This window comes from Symphodus melops, assembly GCF_947650265.1.
Source record: "Symphodus melops genome assembly, chromosome: 3".
Taxonomy (NCBI): Eukaryota; Metazoa; Chordata; class Actinopteri; order Labriformes; family Labridae; genus Symphodus; species Symphodus melops.
This window is the reverse complement of record NC_136693.1, coordinates 28,099,733-28,126,158: the sequence shown is the minus strand read 5'-3', so window position 1 is coordinate 28,126,158 and position 26,426 is coordinate 28,099,733. Positions and strand designations below refer to the sequence as shown.

Here is a 26,426-nt window from a genome sequence, read left to right as displayed (position 1 = left end):
AAAAGGATTTAAGCTTAAACTGTTCTTTTCTAATCTTCTCGTCTTAATGAATCAGATCATCAGTGTCAGTCTCAGCCAGGTTCAGTAAGTTTCCACCTGCATGTGCAGCGATGCAACACTCGACTGGATGTCCATATTTATGATCAACCCCAAAGTGATCAGAAAATAAAACTGTAGAAGTCTTAATGTCAGTGTGGTACATGTTTAGATAAATGATGAGAACAGACCGTCACATTATACCGTGGGTATGAAAAGTGTTCAGACCCTTTTAAAATGTTCACTCTTTGTTTCATTGCAGCCATTCGCTCAAATCAAAAAAGTTCATTTTCAGCAGCACTCAGGGTTCATAAGAGCACGGAGGCCTCCATAATCCTTCAATGGAAGAAGTTTGGGACGAGCAGAACTCCTCCTCGACCTGACCGTCCAGCCAAACTGAGCAGCCGTGGGGAGAAGAGCCCAAAGATCACTGAGGCTGAGCTCCAGAGATGCAGGAGGGAGAAAGTTCCAGAAAGTCAACTATCACTGCGGCCCTTCACCAGTCGGGGCTTTATGGCAGAGTGGCCCGACAGAAGCCTCAGTGAAAGACATGGCAGCCTGCATAGAGTTTATGAAGGACTCTCAGACTGTGACAAAGAAGATTCTCTGGTCTGATGAGACCAAGACTGAACTTTCTGGCGTTCATTCTAAGCAGTATGTGTGGAGAAAAGCAGGCACTGCTCATCACCGGTCCAATACAATCCCAACAGTGAGACATGGTGGTGGCAGCATCATGCTATGGGAGTGTTTTTCAGCTGCAGGGACAGGACGACTGGTTGCAAATGAAGGAAAGATGAATGCAGCCCAGTACAGAGATATCCTCTTCCAGAGTGCTCAGGACCTCAGACTGGGCCGAAGGTTCTCCTTCCAACAACACAATGACCCGAAGCACACAGCTGAAATAATAAAGGAGTGGCTTCAGAACAACTCTGTGACCATTCTTGACTGGCCGAGCCAGAGCCCTGACCTAAACCCAATCAGCATCTCTGGAGAGACCTGAAAATGGCTGTTCACCAATGTTCACCATCCAACCTGACAGAACTGGAGGATCTGCAAGGAAGCATGGCAGAGGATCCCTTGTTCATCCCAAAGAAGACTCATGTCTGTACCAGCTCAAAAGGTGCTTCTACTTAATACTGAGCAAAGGCTCTGAATACTTATGACCATGTGATATTTCAGTTTTTCTTTTTTAATACATTCGCAAACAGTTTTGCATTTCTGTTTTTCTCAGTCAAGATGGTTTGCAGAGTGTACATTAATGAGAGTGAAACGTTTAAAAGGGGTCTGAATGCTTTCTGTACCCACTGTATATAAAGATGCTGTGTGCATTCACAGACTGTAAAAAGAAGCTGGCACTTTTTTGTCCGAACAGCAGCATCGGCCCTGCTGGCGCCAACAAGTATCACATGACTGGAGGTGGATTCCAATAAAGGGACCAGAAAACACAGAACAGGTTCTGTTTCATTTTCATTTCATATATTTAATAACGCTTTGACCAACAGTGAACATACATAAAGAAGCAGCTGTCAGTGCAGCGGTGCGAAGCTGCAACCTTCTGTCTTTAAAAGACGAAGCCAGTGAAGTTGAGTCTGTTTGAAAAAATAAATAAAGTGACGATAGTTTGAGTTTTTTTTGTGTCACACATGACACATCCACTGGGAGAAGCTGAAACAAACCGTGAGAAAGCTGTTTGTCCTGTGATGCACTTCATGTTTGTGTGCAGATAACTCATGTCCTCTTTTAAGAGCTCGTGAAACTGAAGTGAAAATACTAAACAGTGAAATTCTAGTGAACAGTAAATGTGCACCATGCATGCCTTTTCGTTTTATATATATATTAATTAGTGTCTCACAGAAGTAGACAGCACACAGCTTTCAGTGTGGATAAATAGGCACACAAAGACAGTGAGGATTAACGTTGGATTGTGTGCACAGAGACAGTTTGAGGCTGGATCAGAGGTTCATGAGAAACCATCACAGAGCAGCTCTCTGCTTCACAGCAACAAGACGTCCAAGTCCAAATATGTTCAAGTCATTGTTAACCATACCCTGCGTGTTTACACAACACTGCATGCCTGAGAAAATCTGGATTTTCAATGTCAAAGAAGTACGTGAGGTGAGGTACACGTCGACACTCGTGACGGGTCAGATCTGATTATTTAAGGCTCACTCACACGGGGTTATCTGTACTGTGCCTCAGCATGCTTCAGCCCTCCACTGCACTTTGTTTGACTAGTGCGAGTGCTCCGTTCTGTGATCAGGCACGGTGCACTGCCTCGGCCCCGGCACGCTTGGAAGAGGTGTGCTTCAGCACAGTGCAGTTCATTCACGGGCACAAGCATGGGGTACACAACACAGCCTTCCAACATCAAGAACTCACCAAGCGTTATGTCTGTATCTGACTCATCCTGGTCCTGGAGCAGTGTGAGTGCAGGCCACCAGGGGAGGAGGGCGATCCTGTCTCAGCCCGGTAAGGGACAACTTCTACCTCGTGTGTGGACTCTTAGATTGAAAGGTTAGAGAGAAAGAAGGCGGGCTAATGGTTGCAGCATGAATCTGCTTGATGGTAACATCACAACTTCCTGGAGTGAGAGCTGAGTGAAGGCCTTCCCAGCTGCCTGCTGCTCTCACTCACTCCATCTGGAAGACAGATCAGCTGGAGGCAGGCGCTGATGTCATCCACGGGATCCTCCCAAACAGGAGTGTGAGCGAAATGAAGTCATTACTTCGAGAAGGAGAGTTTATCTGCATGATCTGAGTTCAGCAATTCAGAGGTCAATGCTGGCTGCGGCCTGGAATATTCTTCTATTAAATCTCAGATTTTCTCAAATAAAAGTTGAAAAAGGCGACAAATAAAATCACATTCACGTTTGGAAGAGGAAGGGGGTGCATGTAGCGCATGTTTAGCCCTCATGCGGGCGGCTCGGGTTCGACTCCAGCCTCAGGCCCTTTCCCGCATGTCATTCCCCTCTCTCTCCCTGATTTCAAACACTATCCACTGTCTCTCTCTCTTAATCTGAAAAAGCATGAAAATAAATAAATATATATATACATATACATATATATATATTTAAAAAAAGTTTGAAAGAGGAAGTGAGCGAGTTAAATGCTGCAGATCCAGACAGGCTGACTTACAAACAATAATTAGCAAAGTGACATTTCAGTAATGTGTGCAGGAATCCAGTCCATTAACAGTGCTGAGTTGATTGGGACTGATTCATAACGGTATAAGACACAGTGTCAGCCTATCAGCAGTCACAGCCATGGTGAGGATCCATTGACAGGGTCAGACCAAAGGCATTCCTCTGCTCGCTCTCACTCAAACGCTGCTGCCAGCCATAATTACCAAGTCCTAAACAAACACAGCTAAACATAGACACACACACACTGTTCCACTCAGAGGAAAACACACTCCCCTCAAGAATGAAAGCAGCAGCCACACTCACACAGCAGCTCACTTTTACACCACATCATTAACTGGAGCTGTGCATGTTAAATGCATGTTAGTAGGAAATAAAGAAACACAGAGCTTTAGACGCAGTATCAGAAACTCTGTCTGTCCATTCTGGGCTTCCATCAACTCTCAGCCAGACAAAGAATCAAAGACGAGGATGAGCCGTCGTCCACACATTTACTGCACTCAAACCTTTTTAGACTTTTTTGAATTCATTCTACAAACGTTTTATTTTGTCATGACTCCTGTGAATGTTGCTTTCTCAACCTGTGGACGCAGAGATGGAGCCTGCTGACAAACGGTTACATCTCAACATGTCCATCAAGTCAGCTACACACACTTTATTGTGAAGAACTGTTTTGAAGCAGCATGGCACCCGACAGCTTCGTATTTCCCCCCATGTTGACATCACTTAGTAAAGTGTCTGTGTGACATTTAGGATGTGTTGATCTGATCTTTGTTTTCTTTCCAATAAGCAAAAAAAAAAACAAAACAAAAAAAACACTGAGTTTTTGGTGCACGCTTTGCTCAGGCTGAATCTTAGTCACCAGCATGTTAGCTTTTCATTCGATGTTTAGACACATTCAGTCCAACTAATGATCCTGCATGAATGGTGTTGAAATGTTCTATCAGTGAGTCTCATCAGAGGTCAGCGTTTCTGTTTCTGTCAGTAAGAGTACAGGAGAGCAGGAAGAAGCTCAAAGCTGGCATTATTCATGAAGCAGACATCCGCAGAAGTCTGCGAGTTTGAGTCCCACAGTGAATCAGTGACAGACCCCGCACTGACAACAACTTGACTTCAGACCTCTGCGAGACACGACCGTCACTTATCTGCAGTGAAGAGCAAAGAGAGACAGAGGGGAGAGGAACAGATTGAGATTTCAGAAACAGAAGAGAGAGCGAGAGACAAAGGGAGAAAGAGAGAGAGGCTGTGACAGAAGAGTAAACAGAGCGAGGGGAGTGGAATGTGTGAAAGCAGCCAGAGTGAAGGTACACTGTCGGCCTGGCACACACACTGTCAGCAACATACCAAGTGCACCAGAACAAATATGACAGCATTCCTCCCAGTGTCTCAGCACATATCGAGTCAAACGTGCCCTGTGGTTGGAGAGGACAGTTAACAGATGGAGCAGACTCACAGTGACATGTCTGAGCACACTGCGCTCCTCTGGTTTGGAGTTTCAGCGGGTGGAGCGACGAATGAGAGGATGTTGATGTACCACACAGGAAGACGGACAAACAAAAGCTCTGCTGCTTTGACACAGGAGCAGGAAAGAACAGACCGAGCTCTGTTTCACACGAAAACAAAAAACTGTATCGTGTTCGCCGGACTCAAAGTGGAGCTACATGTCAAAATGTTCGAGATTACGAGCTGAAGGCCAAACATTGTGCCCCTGTTAAGGCCCAGACCCACCAAGCAGACGGCAAAGAAACAGTGGCAACGAAAGCCAGCTGTGTGGCCTTTTGTCTCGGACAAAAAGTCTCACGGCACTATGTTGTTATGATACGAGATGAGCACGTTCATGCTGCTGTATCAAAGGGACAGCACTAATCGACATTCATGTCGGATATAAAGTTGAGAATGGTGTTATCAGCTCGGAGAGGCGACGAATGATGGGTGAAAGCATGGATACTACAGCGTCACGCTCAGCGGGCTTTATCGAACCTGTGTCCAAAGCTGGAGATAAATGGAACCTCCGAACAGCCAATCAGAGAGATTCTTGTCATCGACGGCAATTCTACCTGTCAAATCAGCTGAAGAAAGGCCGGCGTGTATCACACCACAAAAACTGCTCACTGACGGTCCAAGTAGGACCGATGGACGACGATCTCCCCGGTGTGTCAGGGCGTTTACGCCTCGTCTGCCATGCGTAGCAGGCTTTAGGCTTTTTCAACCTCTCCATTTAGAGAGCGAGAGAGAGAGAGAGAGAGAGAGAGAGAGAGAGAGAGCACATGGCTCCTTTTCTCTTTTACCTTCAGGATCTCTGTTTCCATGACAACCACACACACAAATGTCATCATTCAGTTTGCTGTGTGTGTGTGTGTGTGTGTGTGTGTGTGTGTGTGTGTGTTGCCCCCTGAGTTCAGGAGGCGAGCAGAGTGCAGGCTGATAAAGGCAGCCACACAGACGGTGCCGTCTGCTGTGTGGAACCTCCGGACGCTTTATGATGAGGTGCAACGAGAGCGATGCGAAGCTCCTCGTCATCATCCTCGGTTTGTTTTTTATGTATGCAAAGCTTTTTTTATCATCCCTTTAAGTGGAGATGATTCAGCGGCTCTTTGTAGGAAGTCAAGAGGATAATAGAGAGATGCTGAGTGACAACCAGTCGCAGCTGAGGTGCAGAACAAGTTTAGTTCAATCCTGTGGACATGATGTGCAACTTGCTACAAAGACTTTCATTTTCCAATTCATTAATATAGGTTTCATTGATAATGATACCACCTCACACAGTCTGTGACAGAATTATCTTCTGAAAATGTGAAAATATTCAAGACTTTTTGGACATTTAATCTGTATTTTAAATAATCTGCAGAGTGTTTCAGAAACCGTTTCCATGGTTAGGAATCCTCTCAGCACTGTCTGCATCTCACGTTAGCTTGTTCACTCATAAATCATCCAAAGGATCAGACCGCCACCCCGCATTAAAACGCAGCATCAAAAGACAGATTTCTTGAAAAGTATGAATGCAACACAAAATCATAAAATGAACATTTTATGATGAGGGGGCGGGGCATCATGTAAAATGACCAACGGTGAATGGGCAGACAACACAACAGATCCGACGCTGTGATGTTAATTGTTCTTCTTTATATACGAGTACATTAATTCTAAAAGTAGTTCTGAGCGGAGAAGGACATAACAACATGGAGCAGTTCCATTACGTGTGGAGATCGCACCATAGCGTACGCAGTCTGTGGTCGCGCGCTGGTCGCAGGTTATAAACGTCATCACCCACGCTCCCAGTTTTCCAACGGTCCAGGCAGGAAAAAAGTCCCGGGAACAGTTTGAGTGAAAAATGTGGCTGTTTGTCTGCGCACACATGCAGCTCACCCTGAAAATGTTTCAGGAGTTTTTAGTGCACGAGTTAGAGAAAAGTATGAACACATTTTCAATCAACGTGGAAATCCCCAGATCATGAATGTTTGGAGCAACTGAACAAGAAGTCTGGCTCCATTACAACGTGCAAACATCTTACTGAAGAGACCAAACACAAAAGAAACTTAAATATTACAGTCCTCCAAATACTGATAGCTGACATTTATGACGGATGATTTGAAAGAGTCGCATGAAGAAATCAAATCTTTGGATGAAGGTTAGAGTTAAATGGTTTCAGTCTTCATAACGAGCTGTAACACAGGGATGGAAGCTGTTACATGACCTCCTTCATTGTTGAAAGATATCCAAAGATTGATCTTTCAAAAAAAAAAAAAAAAAAAAGAGACAGCATTGCTTAACTTAGTGACTTGAATGTTTGTGAGAGGCACAAACTGGGGAAAACCCGGCCCAACCTCCATGACACACTTCACAGGAAGCTGATCCAAGGCTCGCTCACAGCTGGGAAGAATACATCTCAGCACATCACAGCCGGTTTGCTCCGTCTTCTCCCTGCTTTAACTGCTCTGCACATAATGACTTAAACCTTCAGATCACATCTGCAATACCACCGTTCAGACATCATGCATGCACTTCACCCCTGCAGCTATGCAAAATGCATCAGTCATGGAAGACATTATGATCATGGTTAAAGTATTAGAGTTGGTGCACAGAAATGTAGGCTGCTCTTAACATTCAAAGAGATTTCTCACCTGGTCTTTTCTCTAAAATAAAGCAGCAGAGACATTTATCATGTCTGGAGGAGACAGCCCCCCCCCCCCCCCCCCCCCCCCCGGCTTCAGGTAGCCTGTAGAAGAAATGGGTCCCCCACACACAACTCTCTGCAACTTAGTCGAGCTGACTCTTTCTTCCATGTTATTGATACATTTCAAACACGAGTTATACCATTCAAAACCTCAGAGAGCAAAAGAAAGAGGTGTAAACGTGTGAACTCCACAATGGCCCCCAAAACCCAAAGTGCATATCTCTGTAAAGCAACAGTGTGATATCTGAGACATGCATGCACAAAGCAGCTTACCTTTCACACAACACTACAGCTCTATAATGTGGTCCATATATGAATAAGCTACCAGAAGAAAACACTCTTTGTGCACTGAAAGGAGAAGGGAGAGGACTGAGATGATTTTCGTGTCATTTGACACCAGTGTGTCTCCCAGTTGACTCAAACTATCAGATACTATGACAGCAAAAGCAGCGAACATACCGTGAAGAAAGCTCCTCTTATCACCTCCTCAGAATGTATTCTTTATCCCAGTGAAGCTGTTACAGTTTCCCCCTCTTCCTGCCAATCCTCTGCCCGGTGCTGCTTCTCTTTCTTTGGGTTTTTTTTTCCTCCTCTGGATGGAAAACGTCGACCCCACTGAGAAGAGAGAACGGGCGGGTCTCAGAGCGTTCAGAGAATCCGCACCAACCAATGGGCTTGTCTGTAAGGGTAACCATCCACATCTGTGAACCAATCGGGTTCCGTTCCCGACACAAAGCTGTGCGGTGATTGGCTGGTTTAGCAAAGACCTCCCAGTTGAAACTACTACAGCACCGGGAGAAGAGCTGCTGGAGGAATGTGATCCCTCTCACTCGTGTCTGCTCAAAACAAAGAAGGCAAGCCTTTTATCCGGAAATTATTACAACTTTAATACACTCAAAGCCTCTTCTGATTCAGATTGTTGTTTTTTTTGTCTGAATAATCTGCAATCAACGATTATTGTTCATTTGAATAAAATAACTCGGCTAGTTAATAGATGTCCAATCAGCCTATATTGGATTTTGCAAAACATAATAAAGTCCATTTCTTCTATCTTGAGTTATTGAATAAACAGTAAGTCAGTAAAATGTCTCTTCACAGTCCTTTTAACTACAAGTTGAACTACATATCCAGCATCCAGTTCGTGTGCCCTGTCTTTTGACAAAAATATAAGAAAAGCAGTCACATCATTATGGCCATATGAGCATTTTACACTGCAGTGTACATATTTAGTGTTTGCTTATTTATTTCTTTATTTATTACCGTGTAGTGTATATTATTTTGAAGAAGCTGACTTATTATTTAACTATGGAAGCCCTCAGCTGACATCCAGCAATACATTTTATTATTGTTGTTCCATTTTCCCAGGACAACTGGGCATACATTTCCGTTGTTTTCTCAAGATCCCAATATAAATATCTCTTTCTTTGCTTCTTTTCCTGTAACAGAAAATTAATTTCTCAATATCTCAAGGGGACAAATTCAATGATCTGATCATCACAGAAAATCAGCGTTGTTATATGACATCAACAACATCCATAAATGGAGATCGAGAAGACAACCTGGAGTAAAATACAATGTATGCCTTCATGTCCTTTTAGGGCTTCTGTATTTAACACACAGGCAGTGAATTTTTTGAGCATTTCAAGGTGAGTTAATCAAAATAAGAGATTTAAGAATCTGATTTTTCATTTTCTGTTACATTGATACAATAGGCTATAAATCCTAATTTTTACAGTAAAGCATGTTGATTCATAAAGCTCACTATGACCATAAGGCAGTAAAAATAAAGACACGTTCAAGCTTGTTAACAGAAAGCCTCGACAGGTTCCTTGATGACTTCTCGTGATATTGTGCATGCCATATAATATCTGTGTTGGTCCTTCTCATAGTTCTCATTGTAACAGGCCTTTAGGTGTCACACAATAGGCCTACAATTCTTCAGCTTGATAAGCATAAGACAAAACTTGGTTAAACCATTCTTCAAAAGCACAAATCAACAAAATCTAATGGGATTTTATCAATTTAAACTTGAGTTTGGCAATGTCTATACAACAGCTCCCCCTGCTGGCAACAAAAGCACAAAGATCTACCCTAAAAAAAAGGTGTTTCATACTCCTGTTTGTTCTTGATGTTTTCCTTCAAATATAGGTCAGTACATGGCTCAATGGTTTCAGGGCAAAAAGAGAACAAATAAAGCCCTCTTTATCTTCTCCAACTTTTATGGATTTTGAGCTATGGCAGGTTTTTGGTAAAGCTAAAATGTTCATTCAGAACATGCACTGCGTTAGTCCACTAGAAGCCGGGCTTCTCAGGTGTACATAATAAAAGTGTGATTGAACACTTCCAGTATTATTTCTGCCAGTTTTCTTACCACTTGTTTAACAGTAGAGTTGCTTCCTCCCTCTTGGGTACAGCTGATAAACCAAATTGCAGTTTGGCGTTTGGCATATGCATCACACGTAATTTGAAAGTGTAATGTTGTGTTATTTGTACGCAGATTGAAGAGAGCAGGTTGGATAAATAACACGGTGTTCTTTCATATTCAAGTTGCACCTGCAATTAGGACATAATGCTTTCTCTAAACATAAGGATGTCATTTGATAGCTGCTCCTGACACAGAGACTTATCAGGGGCCCGGTATAGAGTCCAAAATACATGATATGGCGTGCATTATGGGTAATCTGAGCTGTGTTTGCAGAGAAGACTCAAACAAGAACCTTTAGAAGTTTAGACATCTGCTTACTTGCTGCATGGTTTCTGATGGCTGTAAGTGTTTTAAATGTGCATCCAAAGACATCCTCATAGTATACTGTTAACTGTACTGTGCCAAACAACCCGACAATACCAGAACCAATAATTCAAATACGTTGCTGTATTCCTGTAAGTCGTGTGGCTTCCTAATTTCAGACCAAACTCTTCAGAGGAGCAACTTCATATAATTAAAAAAAGACTTCACTGTTAGAATGTTAGAAATGATTGCTTTGGTTTTCTCTCTGTTACTTGATTCATCGTGGTTATGATAGACCACTGCATCATACAGAAGAGAAATGATCATGTTTCACCAGGACTTGCATATTGCAACTTTTGAGTCTTTATTTCTGTTTCGGGTTGACATTTACGGGGACCTTACAGAACCAAAAAGGATCAAACCTTGTACTCACAAGCAGAAAGTGGTTTAAACATAGGAAGAAATGAGTAGATGTTTTGGTCTCTGAGTTTGTGTCAGGTGTCTCATGTTTTCCTCTTTCTTTCCCTCCTCCCTCTCTCTCTCTTACGTCACAGAAAAGGCGCAGCTTTTGGTTTCGACTTCAGCGCCGTCAAACTTGTCGGATTTTTACCAGAAGTACCAGTGTGCAACCTTCAAAATAAATGCGTACAACTCTACATGACTACTTTCTCAGCACTATGTATATGGGTTTCCCACTGAGTTCAATTTCCATTGCATTGGGTAAATTTCACTTATTGTTATTACATCTTTTTAAAAAATCTAATTTAATAGAAAGGAGTTACATTGTCACTTTTTAAAATATGAGAAAATTATACATTTGCAGACAGAGGCATGTCTTCAGTGTCCTGTTATATATATATATATATATATATATACTTATTAGAGCTCAAATAATATATATATATATATATATATATATATATATATATATACTTATTAGAGCTCTCTCATCTCTTTCTGTCAATGTTATGCTTTGCCTCTGAGCATATTTTTATTTTTGCATATATATATATATGGGGGGGTCTCATTGCATTTAAAGAGACACACAAACCAAAATGGAGCATTCTGGGAAACCTGGTTTCTACAGGGTAAAACCTCCTCTGGTACTTGATTCATACTATATATTTGGACCAAAGCACAACACAGATGTTTCATGAAGACCAAAGAGGGTCTGTTTGAAAATGTGGGGGAAAAAAGGTAAAATATGTGTCCTTTAATGAAGTGTTCCTGATTCTGCGTATGATCAAATAGTGATTTAATTTTGAAAAATCAAAAACCGGAAGTTGTGTTATTAACAGTCGAGGTTAGCTTGATAACTTGAATCCATCACAGACAGGTAAACGCTCCTGCCACTACAGCAACACATTTTCTGTACTGGTAAAGTATGGCGATGTTTTTTTAAGATAATTTAAATATTATAATATTGTTAACAGTGTCACTGTCAGACCGAGTCGGTAACTTTAACATCCACAATCACACGTTTGATTTTATCCGAAGTAAAGTTCACTTCTACTGTTATAACAGGAGGACTAGCTGTTAGCATAGGATTAGCCTGGCTAACAATAGCTTACGCTGGATATTTGCTTTTAAAGTTTAACAGATATTTACTGTAAACACGCCGACGGCAACGTATCCCGCCACAGGCCGCGCATGACATCCCTGAATACAAACACACACCTGTAGAAACTGTTAGCAGCCAGGTGAAGGGTAAAACAACTAGCTTGAACGTTTAGCTTAGGAGCTAACGCGACCGTGAACCGCACGCGCCGTTCTGTGCTGAGCCGATGTGACGTCACACCGGGCTCCCTTCACACATGTGGACATTGAGGTTTATCGTGTTGATCTGCAGGAGCACGCTGCGGATACTTCACTTCATTATGTGTTTATAAAAGCGGGATCAGCTCTCTGTTCATTCGGCTGAGATATAACATCTCTCATCTGGTGTTTAATCTCTGAAATGTTCTAACTTTATGAACTTTCATGACTCACATCATCACTGACAGCATGCTAGTGTTTTAAAGGAAGAGTTAAGTTCTACAGTCTCATTTAGTCAAATAAATCAATAGAGAATAGTATGGCCAGTTTAGTGAATGGTTACCAAACTGATTGTTACTACACTTGTTTTGGTGTTTGGAGGAAGATAGGCTTTTATTTGAAACGGGTGTCTTTTCTTGATGTGAAGGTGTAATCATGCAATATTCTAATAAATATTTTTCCCTACATTCAGATTGTTATCGGGAGTAATGGAGACAGCTGGAGTTTGTGAGATTGATGTGGCCACCAGAAGAATAGTGGGAGGAAGTGATTCTCCTCCAGACCTGGATAGTCCAAGTCAGGTACAAAAAAAAGTGATTTTTAGATGCATAAACAAAACATACATAAAGAGTTAAGAACAGAAACATTTTAGGTTGCAATAAGGAACAGTCTGAGTAGATAAAGCAATAAAATACAAATCAGACCAGGCATGTCAATGTCTTAAATTATGATCTACCAAAAGCTTTCTATCTGAACTAAAACAAAGTCCAAGGTTCTGTTTCAAACCTGGGTGTGTTTGAGAGGAAATAAGAAGTATAAAGTTGTACGCTGAAGGCAGGAAATACTAATAAGGAGCCGTGCAGTACGCTGTTAACGGAGGGCCTGTTTGGATTTGTGTTGTCAGGAGGAGGTTGCAGAGTTCGGTTTGGGCTTGTGCTGTGCTAAAGAGGAGAGGGGGGAGACTCCTGGCAGAGAAGACAGCCCCAGTGACCTCGGGGAGGCCGAGCTGGACCCTGGAGGAGACCCCAAGACCGCAGAGGACCAGGCCTTCGGTAGGAACAGCTTTGTGTTGTACAGATGAATGCTCCTCATTCCATACATGTAAATCGGTCACATGGTTTATCGTTAGTCCTGATCACGATATTACGTAACGTTACATAACGACCTGGAGCTCCATGGAGCGCTCTTTGAGAAGAACGGCTGCATGAAGGGCGTTGCTGCCTGCGCTCTGTGCAGCACGTGAAGGATCACGCCGTCATTCACATAACAAAAAGAAGAAGAAACTGGCGAAACGACCTGACATCAACATCACCATTAATTAAACACATTTTCCATGGTGTTCTCTTGTACTCGCTGCTCTGCAGGGAAGGAGGTGGTTCTTCTGATGCAGGCTCTGAACTCGCTGGCCACGCCTGAGGAGAAGCTGGCCGCTCTGTGCAAGAAATACGCAGACCTGGTGAGCTGACTTGATCTTTAATTAACCTGCAAACTTCTGAACCAGGCTCAGATATTTACACTGAGTTAAAAATCCATCTATTGTTTTACAAATTGATTGTTGACTCTGGTCAGTGGAAACAGCCAATGAAAGGTGGGAGTGGTCTCTAACCTTCATGAAGTCTGACATCATCAACCATGAGCACAGAGAGTGGGACAGGTCGCTAAATTTAATGTATTTATTACAGTTTTAAAAAAACCCGCCAGAATAACTGTTTATAAACATATTAGCTTTTCTGTTATGAGTGAATGGGATTTAGAAGAGGGCATGTATTTATCTATTTGAATAAAACAGACTTTAATGTCGACTACATCATCATTCTCAGACTGAAATATGTTACTTTGAAAAGTGAGTCAGTTTGAGCAGGACGCACGCCTGAGTGCACACGGTAAGAAAGGTACCACATCCTCCTCATCTGAGCCACGATCACCCCCGTCACCGCATCATTTCATTAAGATTTCTTTTAGCATGCAAGTCTTCCCTTTGCTTTATCACAACGTCTCTTTTTTTACGTTCCTATAATCAGGAGTAAATCATTTCTTTAAGCTTGTGAAAACCCTTCTTTGTGTCTTCAGTTGGAGGAGAGTCGCTGCATGCAGAAGCGTCTGAAAGCGCTGCAGAAGAAGCAGTCTCAGATTGTAAAGGAGAAGGTCCACCTGCAGGGGGAGCACAGCAAGGCCATCCTGGCCCGGAGCAAGCTGGAGAGCCTCTGTAGGGAGCTGCAGAGACACAACAAGACCCTGAAGGTAGACCTCAGCCCACTGCAGCCCCCGCTCTCAACACGGTCCAGTCCTTGCTTGACCTCCTCTTGTCCCCTCGACAGGACGAAAACGCCCAGCGGTCCAGGGAGTACGAGGAGCAGCGGAAGGAGGCCATGCTGCACTTCCAGATGACCTTGAGTGATATCGAGGTGCAGATGGAGCAGCACAGCTCCCACAACACCAAGCTGAGGCAGGAGAACATGGAGCTGGCCGAGAAGCTCAAGAAGCTCATCGAGCAGTACGAGCTACGAGAGGAGGTAGGAACACCGAATACAAGTGTCGGGTGGTATTTAGTATGACATGTTACTGAACAGCGACCACTCACCCTCCTCTCCCTCTCGCAGCATATCGATAAAGTGTTCAAGCACAAGGAGCTGCAGCAGCAACTGATGGATGCCAAGCTGCAGAGAATCACCGAGATGATGAAAGAGGTGGAGGAGAAGCAGCAGAGAGAGAGGGACTTTGTGAGTACATCTTCTTTGGCCGTCTCGTTTCAGACTTTGTGTTTACTGGTTGAGCGCCAGTAGAGCTGACAGTAAAACAGACTGTTCTGTGACGCAGCTGCTGAAGGACGCCACGGAGTCGAGACACAAGTGTGAGCTGATGAAGGAGCAAGAGACTCAGCTCAAACAACAGGTATCAACACACGTATGGTTCCGTGGTGGATCAGAAACACGTTCATGCACATAAAAACATTAATTTGGTCTTCTGTAGACACATTGTGCTTCACTGCTCTCGTCTCTCTCAGCTCTCGATGTACATGGACAAGTTCGAGGAGTTTCAGAGCACCCTGGCAAAGAGCAACGAGGTGTTCACCACTTTCAGACAAGAGATGGAGAAGGTGAGGGCGCCGCGTGGCTCATATTCACCGCTCCTTCACTTGCTCTCAGTCGGCTGGCTGTAAAATGTTTTTCATTGAACCACCAGATGACCAAGAAGATTAAGAAGCTGGAGAAGGAAACGACACAGTGGAGGACGAAATGGGAGAGCAACAACCAGGCTCTGCTGCAGATGGCCGAGGAGGTGACCTTTTTAAATTCCTCTTTTTTTTTTTTTTTTTTTCTTTTTTTTTAAAGTGCAGAGCAATGGGGTTGAGCTATTCATAGAGACAGGAAACAGTCGAAATCTCTCCTGACTTTTTACAAATTAACTCATGTCAAACAAGCAGGCCACTTCCTGTTACTGTGGTAAAATAAAAAACATGCAAAATGCCCGTGAAACTAAACGTGCAAGAGACGTGAATATTTTAAACATTTGGAGAACGACAGCTCCACTTCACAGTGTTCAGTGTGTTATGTTGTTTACACTTCCTGTTTATGTCGACAAAAATGTTGAATCAGAAAAACAGCAAAGCAGTATTCTGCCCCACGTTTAGAAACATCTTTAACTTTACTGCTTGAACTTTGAGTCACCTTCAAACTGCAGAATTGTTCTCTGAAGGTGAAACAGCTCCGACCTGTACGCTCCTGTTTTGGAGTCTGTTCACCTCAAACACGTGAACATCTTTGTGTCGTCATGCCTAAACTGGGGACGGTTCTGTTCTCTGAAACGCTCTGATGAAGCTTTGCGTTGTGTTGTAGAAAACTCTGCGCGACGGCCACTTCAAGGCGCTGCAGGGGAAGCTGGAGCTGCTGGAGCGGCTGTGCAGAGCTCTGCAGAAGGAGAGGAACGACCTCAACAACCGACTCAGCCTCCTCCAGGAGCAAGGAGACGAAGGGACCACGGCGGCTCCCGAAGCCCAGCCGGGAGAGCCGTCAGCGGGGGAGGAAGAAGAAGAGGAGGAGGAGGAGGGAGATGAGGAGAGCGTGGCACAGGAGGAAGGGCCGGAGACAGAGAGCATCCACCAATCTCCCAGACCACCAGACCAGGATCCAACACCGGCTGCCACTGACGAAACCACTCCCACGACGACAAGCAGCCCGCCAGCTGAAACGGCGCCCACACAGCAGGACTGAACGAGCCTCCCGCCTCGTTCCATAACTAGCCACTCAAATGATCTATGATGGAGGTAGAGATGTGTTTTCTGTCTTTAATTTGAGGCCTGTCTTTACACTTAACCCTTATCTGTCTGTGTGAGCGCTAAAGAAGAATGTAATGATTGTATCAAGAACTCTGTTTGAAAACGTTTCCCAATGATTGGCTTTATGGCGAGCACTTTCACTCCCTGTTTTCTATCATAACTTTATTTTCCTGGGGACAAACTGGCCTTTAATGGTCTCCCCTCACATCACCTGTGCGTGTGGTGCGTATCACTTTTGATTAGTGTGGCCCGTCGAGTCAGAGCGTGACTGAACAGACAGAAGTCACACTTTGTCTAATCAGACGGGTAGATCTGTATCAGGCTCTGATTTTATTTGTCCTTCCATCACGCGACACAGTCGACATTTTTCACGTCTCGATGAAAAGCAGGAGGAGTCTCGTTCACACTGATCCGCACGAGCCGTCAAACTGGTGAAGTGACGAGTTAGTGGTGAAGTACTGAGGCTAATCATACTAACTAGCTGGAAACAAGCTAACATTAGCTAACCACTGTGGCGCACCAAGCTTTCTAATGTTAGCATGTTCAAAAGCTAGCTCGAAGAACTGTTAGGTTCATCTGAGAAGACGCCCGTTTGTGATGTTGTGAATTCTAAATGTTTCAGTGCAATAACCCGGCAGGTTGTAATGTTTAAACTCCATCATGAGTGGAAGACGTGGTTGACACTAGCAGCCCTCCTTTAATGAGTCAATGTGATGATGGTCGTCCCTGATGAGCCACAAGTCACAAATCGAGCTCTGGGATTTGTTGTATTAAAAACTCACTTTAAGTTACCATGGAGACCGACCTGATGGCGTGAACGTGCTCCACTTTCTTTGACTCTTCATCAACTCCGTCAACGTTGTCTTTTAATGAAGCGTATCGATTAGTTGCTGACACGGTTAGCTCGGAGGTTATCACAGAGAGGTCGACCGGCAGGAGGAAGCTTCATCCTCTGGTAACCTTGACAACACGTCATGATGTCAGAAAACCAGGCGCTAGCATCTACGGACACGGCGGGTCGAAGGTCGAATGTGATCTCCGTCTTAGCGGAGCTGCAGTTGTCGTCCGTTAGCGTGACGCTCCTCCACTCGCCGAAGTTAAATTAAAGTCAAACACTTCTCTTCTGCATCTTTTCATTCAGCAGTTTTATTTTCAGGCACTTTTTTTATTTAATTTTTTTATCTTGCTTCAACCATTCCCCGAGCAGCAGCTCCTCATGCTGTTGTTACAGCACTTAATTTACAAATCCTCGTCCTTTTATTGGGAATTTATTTTTGGATATAAAACATGAGACCAGCAGTTAGTTTTCCTTTTCACTCCTCTTTGAGTTTGTTCATCAACCAACAAAGTGAAGGCTTTCATTCTCGTAGGATTATTTAGCTTTCCGGCTCCGCAGCTTGTTTTTGTTCTTTCTAAATGCAGTTCAGTAAATGTTGACATGTTTGTTGTTTATGACTCTGCACACTGGCTCAGAGCCCATCCATGACTCGTCGTTGCTGCTTCGAGCTCTGATTGATTTGATCGATTCTAAAACTCCTCATGCAGTCTGTCCACATCTTTAAGAGTTCAAAACAAACTTGACGTGAACATGTACAGGGGTCAAGTGTGTAAGATTGTCTTTCAGTAGAGGAAAGGTCCGGTCACCCATCTACCCCCCCCCCTCGAGCCCAGGGAAGACTTCTTAGCATCTGTTCCTCTTTCTTTGGCGTTGCCCCAGATTGACTCTCAGGTAATGTCAGAATCTACCTCTGCAGGAGAGACTAACTGTGAAAGAAGAGGCCCGAGTCACCATAGCTTTGGAGAGCTTTATTTTTACTAAAAAAACAAAAAGATGAGCCCACAACCCCTCTTTGATTGTACAATGTTCTGAAAGTCCTGTCTTGCTTTTCAATAAACATTTTGTAGAATTTGCAAACACTGGTTGATTTCCTCATTTTATTGAATTATCATGTTTCAATGTGTCATGTGTCCTCTGCGTTTGTATTCTGCAGCACTTTTAATGCATATTTATCAGAGTACATGTTCGTAGAAAAGTTCATGTTAAATAAGTGAGAAACCTTTTAAAAGTTAAAAAAGTTTTATTGCATTTTAAGTCAAAGGAAACATTTCAAATTCACTTATGTAACAACGCAAACAGGTGAAGGGGAAACTACTTTTCTTCCCTCGGTTTAACTCATTTAGTCCCCAACTTTCACTAAATACTTGAGTTTGTTTTTGTACCTTATGAACAGGAGGCAAACACAGCAGGGAATGTTTCTTCAGAAAATACAACACCAGGTCACAAAAAAAACAAACAAACAGCAGCAACAAGTGCTCAACAGGAGGGAGGATGTGCTGGGAAAGGCTTCTCTGTACATGACCATCGTCCTTCATACTCTTCAGTTTGGACAAGTGTAAAAATAATGTCTGTTTCCTAAACGTGTGTTTAAGGGAAGTCGTCTATCAGGGGGTTTTCTGAATACTGTAGTCGAGCTTTAAAACGTGATGTTGCATTAGCCCTTTAAAAACTAACCATTCAGGACAAAGCCTGCAGAGACTTTGTACTCGGTCAACTTCTCCGTTTGTCTAAAAGGCCCGACTCATTTTCCAAACGCAGGATATAGCAGGTAAGACAACCTGAGCAGCTAGAACCTTTTTTTTGTTTGTTTTGTTTTTTGAATATACCAAATGCCGAAGTGCTTGTAGGTACCTGGGCCGAGTTTAAAGTATAAGCAGGAAGAGAAGCGTCCATGCCGTCTCCTAACTTTCCACATAGTTCATTCATGCACTGATCACACGATTCATTTTGCGCTCGAGTAAAGCCAGAGGAAAACGACGGGCGAGGCTGGGTCTGGAGCTCCGGGAGCGGCTGGGTTATGATCCCTGAGCTTCCAGCTCTGACGCAGGCGTGTTGTCCGGCTCTTCGTCGTTGTAGATATTCTCAGCCTGCGAGGAAAACGGGGGGGACCAGAAGACATTTAGGGGACAGTTGAAATCAGACTCAGGAGGTCATCTGGAGTGACTGAGGCTATCACAGATGATGTGATCGTGGAGCAGCTTTCTTCTTACCATCTGCCAGACTTGCATGATGTTGTCCTCGGACACGGAGCAGATGACCCAGGGTTCACTGGGGTTCCAGGAGAAGTCGGAGATCTTGGCAGTATGTCCACCGTGGATGAACTGTGAAGGTATTTTTAAAATGACACCTAGAAAAAAACTGTTGTATACCCTACACATGTGACATACCAGTGTGTGGAAAGGTAAAGTCTCAGAGGTGCTCGTATTGTTCGGTTTTTGAGGAGTACTGACCACATCTCTTCATCACAGCTCTTACATGAAAGTCCAGCAGGTTCCTCTGGACCGTTGTCTGAACTGATCGATTCAACTACTAACTCTCTGATTTTTCTCAAAGTCTGATGAGCAGGAAGAGCTACAAGTAACAGAGTTATGAAAACTAAATCGACTGTTTAAAACCAAAACGACAGGACAACAGTTTTATAATAATCTCCATGCTTACAGATTACACGTCACACTGACTGGTCCCTGAAGTGCACTGATAGTAAAGAGCAAGGGGAGTACAGCATGTGACCAACACTGTAAATGCAAAGGCCTGAAGCTGTCAGACTCACCAGCAGCTCAGGCGGTCCATCCTCAGCGTCCTCTGCCGACTGCTCCTCGCCAATTTTACTAAAACAAACAAAAACAATATAGAACTAAAAACTGACTTCATCTGTACTAAATCACAAACTTTACCACCGTGTGTGAACTCTGTTTGTATTCAGGAGTCGTTCTATCATCTTCTTTTTATATAACTGTAGAGACCGTTTTAAACAGTCCCTCCCCTCTGTGTCGACCTACGGATCGTTTTACCTGAGGTCCCAGACGTTGAGACGGCGGTCGGTGCCGCTGGAGGCCAGGATGGTCTCGTTGTGAGGAGACCATTGTACCTGATGAATCACACAGTCGGTTACAGCAGGGCCACGCAACATCCAGGAACATGTCATTTACATTTAAAGGCTTTAAGCGCTCAAACGTTTTTTGTTTTTTTTAGATCTTTCTGGAACAGAGCTCTTAGACTTCTTACCTGGAAAATTTCATCTTTGTGGGACTCAAACGAGTGCAGCTTCAGTTTAAGGTTCCTGAGATCCCACAATGCAACAGTCTGAGAGACACAAAGCAAAACTTTGGAATGACACATTTCTTGTATTTAGTGAGTCAAAGAGTGTCAGGAGTGTGTTTGCCTCTTCTCCACCTTATCAGCAGAGCCGGTGGCCAGAATGAACTCGCTGTAGGGGTTGAAGCTCAGGCAGTTGACCTCCGCAGTGTGAGCTTCTACGGCGTGGCTGGCTTTGGACGGGTTGTTGGACCGAGTGTCCCATCTGGAGGAGGATCAAGAGGTTAGCTGAGGCATAAAATCGATTTGATAGAAAATGCTACGTTGTTCATCGGCGACTAACATCATGAGTTTCTGGTCGTCAGCCACCGAGCCAAAGAGGGACTCGTGGAGCAAATGCCAGGAAACATCTTCAACCACGGCTGTGTGGCCCGTGAAGATGGACTTGGCGTCGACGACCTTCCCTTCCTTTGGGCCGGAGCCGATGTCCCACAGGCAGATGGTCTGCAGAGGAAGCACAACATGTCACCTGTTACAAACGCTCCATCACTGGGCACATCCACAGCTTCTCCGAGAACCTTCAGCTCAGGATGGGACTGTAGTTAATAAGAACTCAGAGCCTCTATAGCCTCCAATCCACCAATCGGTTCATTCGGCTCGGTATGCCACTCATTTTGTGGCGTTTCCACAGATACGGTATGAAGCTCAGAATACCCAAATTACCGACCCGTACCGTCCTACTTTCTGGTACCCTCCTGTGAGGTCTGTACATGGATCCGATTCTAAAAGGTGGAGAGAAACACTGCAGTCCACTGATTACAGTGCGACAGTGGCAAACAACCCCGCCGTGTTTAAATACCCAGTCGAGGGGCTACAACATCCTGGTACCTTATCAAAACACCTGGCTCAAATGTTTGATTGTCTTCTTCCAGTGAATGGAGCCAAACATGAGAAGGAATTTAAAATGGATTTCTGCGTCCACTGTCACGTGAGGGTTCTGAAGGCCCGGTCACTTACGTGGTCGTCTGACGCACTGAGGAGGTTGCCGCTCAGGTTGGGATTCCAGGAAAGACCGTAGCCTTCTTTCTGGTGGCCTTTCAGCCTCAAGTCGGGATGACACTCCCCACTGGGATCTGAAACACCAGAAACACAGAGTGCACTCAGTGCCCTGGAGGCTCACACAGCGAGACACACGGGAATGAGCCCAACGGAGACCCCACCTGGCTTGGACGGGTGCTTGGTGTAGTCAAAGACCAGAACGTCAGAGGTGGGCGTCTTGGTGGCGATGATGCAGGGGTTCTGGGGCATGTAGCGGGCTCGGTTCACCTCTCCCTCGTGGTTGATCTTGATCTCTATCTCGATCTTCCCACTCACCGATCCAAAGCCTCCGAACTCTGACAGAAGAAAACATCGAGACGGTAATTCATCCACGACGGGAGAAAAGAACCGATGCATTCAAACTGCAGCTTAAACCACTTCTCAGCAGTCAGCATTTAAATCGGGCCTGATATATTATTGCACACAGAATAAAAACGTGTGTGTTGATGTATTACGTCTGTTAATGCATCTAATTGTGTGGGTGGAGTTTGTCCTGATGTCTGACTCTGCTTTGCTCTCAGTCTATGTTTTGCTCGACCACAACAAAGCTCAAACTGAGCTGGTGCAAAAGACATAAAGATGAGTAAAGATTCCTTTAAATGGCATCATTCATAAACTGCACATCAAGCAGAGGTTATGAGCAGGATCTGTTCAAAAGAAGGAGAGGGGTTGCACCCTCGGCTCGTGTTGAGCTTCAGACACAGACTGTACCTTGAGATTGTTCTGTGGCCGCACTAACATTCAAACACTACCTCTGTGACAACTCAACAAACCAGAAGTGATCCTTCAGCACGCCCGTCAACATACCTGCTGGAAGAAAGAATAACACAGTGTCAGCATGAAGAGTGAAAGATTATTATTATTCTAACACGACTAAACCATCGCTCCCTGTTATATACAGCGTCATGTTATGTAAAGGTTTGCACGCGGACTCAAACTTTTGTCCGTCATTTCTGCATGTTTACGATCCATCCCTCTGTCTGTGGGGATACACTGTTTATTTAGATTACTTCCAATATATGGTTTTGTAAACCACTGTCCGAGCGAAAGGCAGCAGCACAACCACAGACGTGCAGTGGAGCGGGAGACGTGACAACGCTCGCTCCATTCAGGAGAAACATCGGAGATTTACGGCAGGTCGGACTCAAAATGAGACACGAAGTCGGGACAGGAGCCGTCATGGTCTCTGTGTTCTCCGATGTGAAGACGCCGTATCATAATCCGCTTCAGTGCTTGCTTACTCTGACATGAAAAATTACGTTGTGTGCAAGATATTTGTGCTGTTTTTTTTCCAGATCACACATCTGAGTAACGCAGCCTTAATGTCTACGAATGCAAAAAATAAAATATAGTCTTTGTTTACAACTTGATTTACAGTTGAAAACAAGGAAATAATCATCTGAAAACCATTTTCCCAGTAAGTGAACATTCCTTTTCTTACAGAGACATTTACAGTAGTGGATTTACCTCCTTTTTCGCTGTCGTACTGCGAGGCATCAAACTGCGCGTCGTCATTTGGCACCTGGACGCTGGCGATCACAAGGTGGTTCTGCTCGTCGGACGTGTGAGTCCCCAGAGCCAGCCTGTGGACGGCGTAGTCCTTCCCTTCAGGCCTGCAGACATCCAGAGACGTGACGTTACGCTTCGGTCGTGACATTACAGTAAGGCTTTTCAGATGAGGGCACGTCGTTATCTTTCTTAAAGTCATGTAAGCAGCGAAGACTTTTAGTATTAAAAGAACGTTTGACTTTCAGAGTTTATAAAGGTGTGAGGAGAAAAGTTAGAGCAACAAAGCAGGAGAGCAGAAGACCAATCACACAGTGCAAAATTACATTAAATAAAAACAAAATATAAGCATCAAAATATGTGCATGACGTCGACCTCAAACTTCTAACTTTTTATTTGCTACATAAACTCACATTAGCTTCAATGTTTGTGTCATAATCGTGAACTGTCAACGCTTGACGATTCATCTCTCGTGTTCTTTCTGCTCCTTATTCCTCTGTGCAGATGAAATGTGGTCAAATCTGTTACGCACGCATCAACACACGAGGCCGTCTGTACGAGCTCAACAGTTTACCATCAGTGTGATCGGGCCATCCGGCCATTATGCAAAAATAAAAGGCTGCACTCCGTGGGAGTGGAGTACTTGACGGCTTAAAGAAGGAACGCTTCAGTCAGCTGTTTCAGCGCTGGTGCTTATTACACAAGCGACCATGTACAGAGGCTATAACGCTCCAGGAGGATCTGACCAATCCCCTCTCTCCCTCCCTGATTCCCAACACTACTCACAGTCCCATCGCTTCAAATCAAGCCTGAAATAAATCTTAAAACAGGTTTTAAAATGCCAGCTACAGAGCAGAGTGGTCAGACTGTGGTAAACACAGCAAAGACGTGTGCAGTATTGACATAACTGCCTGGTAAACAGCATCAGATAAAATAATGTATAGCTCTGGTTATACACACACAAAATAAATACAGAACAACTAAACTAATGTTTGCTGTCTTACAACACTGTGCAGGTTACAACAGAGGGCAGGAGGAGTTTGAAGAAACTTTATTTAGGTTGACAGAGACGACGGCTGTTTCTCCCACCGACTCCAAACCAAATAGATCACAAGAAGTCAGAGGAAGACAATAAAAGTAAAGACAGACGAGTTGAATATATAACGCTCCATCTCCATCAAGCTTTAACAGAGCCTGGGGGTCCGGTCCGGTCCGCTGGTATTAAGACTGTTTTATGGGCAACATGTTTGAGATGATAAATACCTGTTAACATCTGGCAGCCACTGGACAGTAAGGCTGGGCCACTCCAGAGCATGAGTCATCACCAGGTCGTAGAGGAAAGGAGTGTTTTTCTTCCAGATCTTGTACTCTTCATTGATGACCCTCTCCTCCACAGCATCGTCATACACTGCAGCAGCAACACACGGTACACATCACACACATGACTGCAAGCTACAGCACATGATGGATGACACTTTAATTACATGCAGCTACACTTACAGGCCCTCATCTCTGATTTATCATAATATTTTAATCGAGTGCATTGGTCAAGAAATGGTTAAAAGACATACATGTCACCTTACTGTTTCAATCTGCATTATGAGCTTTACATTATGTGAGCTTAAAATAAAACCTCACAAGGTGGTGGGGTACTCTTCATTGAATGTTGGTCAGGGGAGTTTTAGCATCAAGCAAACTATCCTGAGTTTAAATCATTTCTGTGTATTGGTTTAAAGCCTGCTGAGCTTGGAAAGTTAATGTTTATATTTATGTCTTTCTTGATAGTAAAACACGACAATAAAGACTCAACAACTAAATTAAAGCCTGCTGATTTAGCCGAAGTTAGCATATTATGCTATCCCTCTGTGCTAGCACGTTTGGCACGCTCACAAAGCGACAGCACGAGGAGCGCGCGCCGTACTTGTGTGAGTGTCAGTGCACCTACCCTCTTTATCGGCCATGCTCCAAACTATGCGCTTTGTCACACTGCTCGGAGGCAATGTAACCACGAAGAAGCAGTGTGACTGATTCCTGCTGTTTCCAAAGTGCTAGCAGAGCTCCGCTCGTCTCTTCTTGGTGCTGCTTCCTTTTCAGCGCCTTATTCTCGACGCCTACTGCGCATGCGCGCGGACATTCGCCACAAAGGAGTTCAAAACTGCGCGTGGACTGCGCAGAGATGCGTAAGATATCTTTATTGTCGTTGTACAACTAGTGCAACAAAATACTGTTAGAGCAATCAAATAGGTGCAAAAAAATAATACAAAACACTATCACCAAATTTGCAAATAAAATTATAAATGTGGATAAATAATGCAGTAAATATATATAGACACTAAAATATATATGGCAGTTAAAATATACACCAAGTGTAGCAAACAGCGTAAACAACTTGTGTCCCTGTAGCAATATTGAACCTTTCCACACTGTTAAAGCATATTATATATACTGTATGATAACAGTTTATCACTTTGAAGAAACGTTTAGTAATAGTTTAGTTTTGCACTGATTCAAAGAGTTTAATAAGACAGTGAGATGGGATAATTAACAGCTACCAAACATTCTAAACTGTAACTTAACTCAGCAATAATTGTACTGAACATCTCCTGCTGTCTTCTCAAAATTCAAGATTCAAGATTTTATTTGTCACATACTCATACAGATGTTCAGTGAAATGCAAAATCTGATGCAGCCCCTTTGAAATGAGATATTTGCACTTGAAAATAACCCAACAACATGTCCACAGATAGAACTTGCCTATACTATCGGTGTGATTGATTTAATTATACTAAAAGAGGCTACAAAACAAATAATCACAATGGTTACAGTTGAAACATTACTCTTGATGCACATAGCAGCCATGTTGGATTTTTACACAGGCTACTAAAGTTGCTTGAAATTTCCGTGTTGGAACTTCAACTTCGGTGGGGAATCCCTGATGACGTATCATACTCATTCATCAGAGACGTGTGTTTGCCATTTATTTAAATCCTATTGTTGAATTCTCCTGACCCGTGCCGATTATTCTAGGTTGGTTTACAAAAATACATCACAGGCTAATCCCAGCGTGTGTAGGGTTATACTTAATGTAGATGCATGGGGCAGCCATTTTGTTGAAGTTTAATTAACAGGCAATCATTTGAGTGATTCAATTCAATTCAATTCAAAAAACTTTATTTGTCCCCGGGTGTCAATTCAAGGACGCTATGGTGTCATATTAAAGAATGTTTGGAGAAAAAAGAGATCAGAACAATTCTAGAAATCGACCATCAAAGCCGTTTAGAATCTCAGTCTTCAAGCTTTAAGTAGCAGAGTGACTCAGATACAGATCAGTTCACAGATTCCTTCTGAGACTTCAGCAGCTCACTGATTGAGATACAGCATTGCCAATCAGACACTTCAATAAGACCACTCAGAGTTCTTCTTTAAAGACACTATTTGTTTTAAGAAGAGTCATGGAGCACGACAGATCCCAGAGGAGGGCAGTCGATATGGGGACTGATGATTTCAGGCACTCCACACGAGGAGCCGACAGCAGGCGCTACCAACAGAGCGACAACAACCAGCATGCTGCTCAGCCATACGTTCAAACGTTCTACCAAAGGCAGCACTACCAACCCAACC

At 43.7% G+C, this 26,426-nt stretch overlaps 3 protein-coding genes across 4 annotated transcripts in view; 1 reads left to right on the top strand and 2 right to left on the bottom strand.

The window, feature by feature from the left end:
* The window catches only part of ccdc102a (coiled-coil domain containing 102A), a 47,352-nt gene extending 39,348 nt beyond the window's left edge, over positions 1–8,004 (bottom strand). The window contains exon 1 of the mRNA XM_079339027.1: positions 7,809–8,004. The gene's annotated coding sequence lies outside the window, so the exon portion shown is untranslated. The remainder of the gene's footprint in view (positions 1–7,808) is intronic.
* A 3,344-nt stretch (positions 8,005–11,348) lies between these two features.
* Positions 11,349–18,406, top strand: txlng (taxilin gamma). Its single transcript, XM_079340407.1, has 11 exons — positions 11,349–11,454; positions 12,305–12,413; positions 12,737–12,884; positions 13,197–13,288; positions 13,903–14,073; positions 14,151–14,345; positions 14,433–14,552; positions 14,650–14,724; positions 14,837–14,929; positions 15,016–15,111; positions 15,669–18,406. The coding sequence occupies exons 2-11, from the start codon at positions 12,321–12,323 to the stop codon at positions 16,041–16,043; spliced, it is 1,458 nt and encodes a 485-aa protein (XP_079196533.1). The 5' UTR covers positions 11,349–11,454; positions 12,305–12,320; the 3' UTR covers positions 16,044–18,406.
* Positions 18,167–24,944, bottom strand: LOC306821827 (histone-binding protein RBBP7). 2 transcript variants are annotated; one of them, XM_079340408.1, is made up of 12 exons: positions 24,751–24,944; positions 24,069–24,213; positions 22,767–22,912; positions 21,422–21,598; positions 21,219–21,334; positions 20,545–20,705; positions 20,340–20,466; positions 20,172–20,249; positions 19,958–20,034; positions 19,717–19,774; positions 19,157–19,267; positions 18,167–19,033 (listed from the first exon to the last, which is right to left on the bottom strand). In XM_079340408.1, the coding sequence occupies exons 1-12, from the start codon at positions 24,764–24,766 to the stop codon at positions 18,962–18,964; spliced, it is 1,284 nt and encodes a 427-aa protein (XP_079196534.1). In that variant the 5' UTR covers positions 24,767–24,944; the 3' UTR covers positions 18,167–18,961. The 2 variants fall into 2 exon arrangements, with proteins under 2 accessions (XP_079196534.1, XP_079196535.1); XM_079340409.1 differs by having other exon boundaries at positions 21,422–21,595.
* Between the last annotated feature and the right edge of the window lie 1,482 nt (positions 24,945–26,426).

Coding starts and splice junctions, on each gene's coding strand:
- txlng (XM_079340407.1), top strand. CDS start 12,321: ATGGAGACAGCTGGAGTTTGTGAGATTGATGTGGCCACCAGAAGAATA. Junction 14,074..14,150: donor GACACAACAAGACCCTGAAG/GTAGACCTCAGC, acceptor TCCCCTCGACAG/GACGAAAACGCCCAGCGGTC. Junction 14,930..15,015: donor TCAGACAAGAGATGGAGAAG/GTGAGGGCGCCG, acceptor TTGAACCACCAG/ATGACCAAGAAGATTAAGAA.
- LOC306821827 (XM_079340408.1), bottom strand. Junction 20,706..21,218: donor TCAGTGCGTCAGACGACCAC/GTAAGTGACCGG, acceptor CTTCCTCTGCAG/ACCATCTGCCTGTGGGACAT. Junction 20,467..20,544: donor GACGACCAGAAACTCATGAT/GTTAGTCGCCGA, acceptor ATCCTCCTCCAG/ATGGGACACTCGGTCCAACA.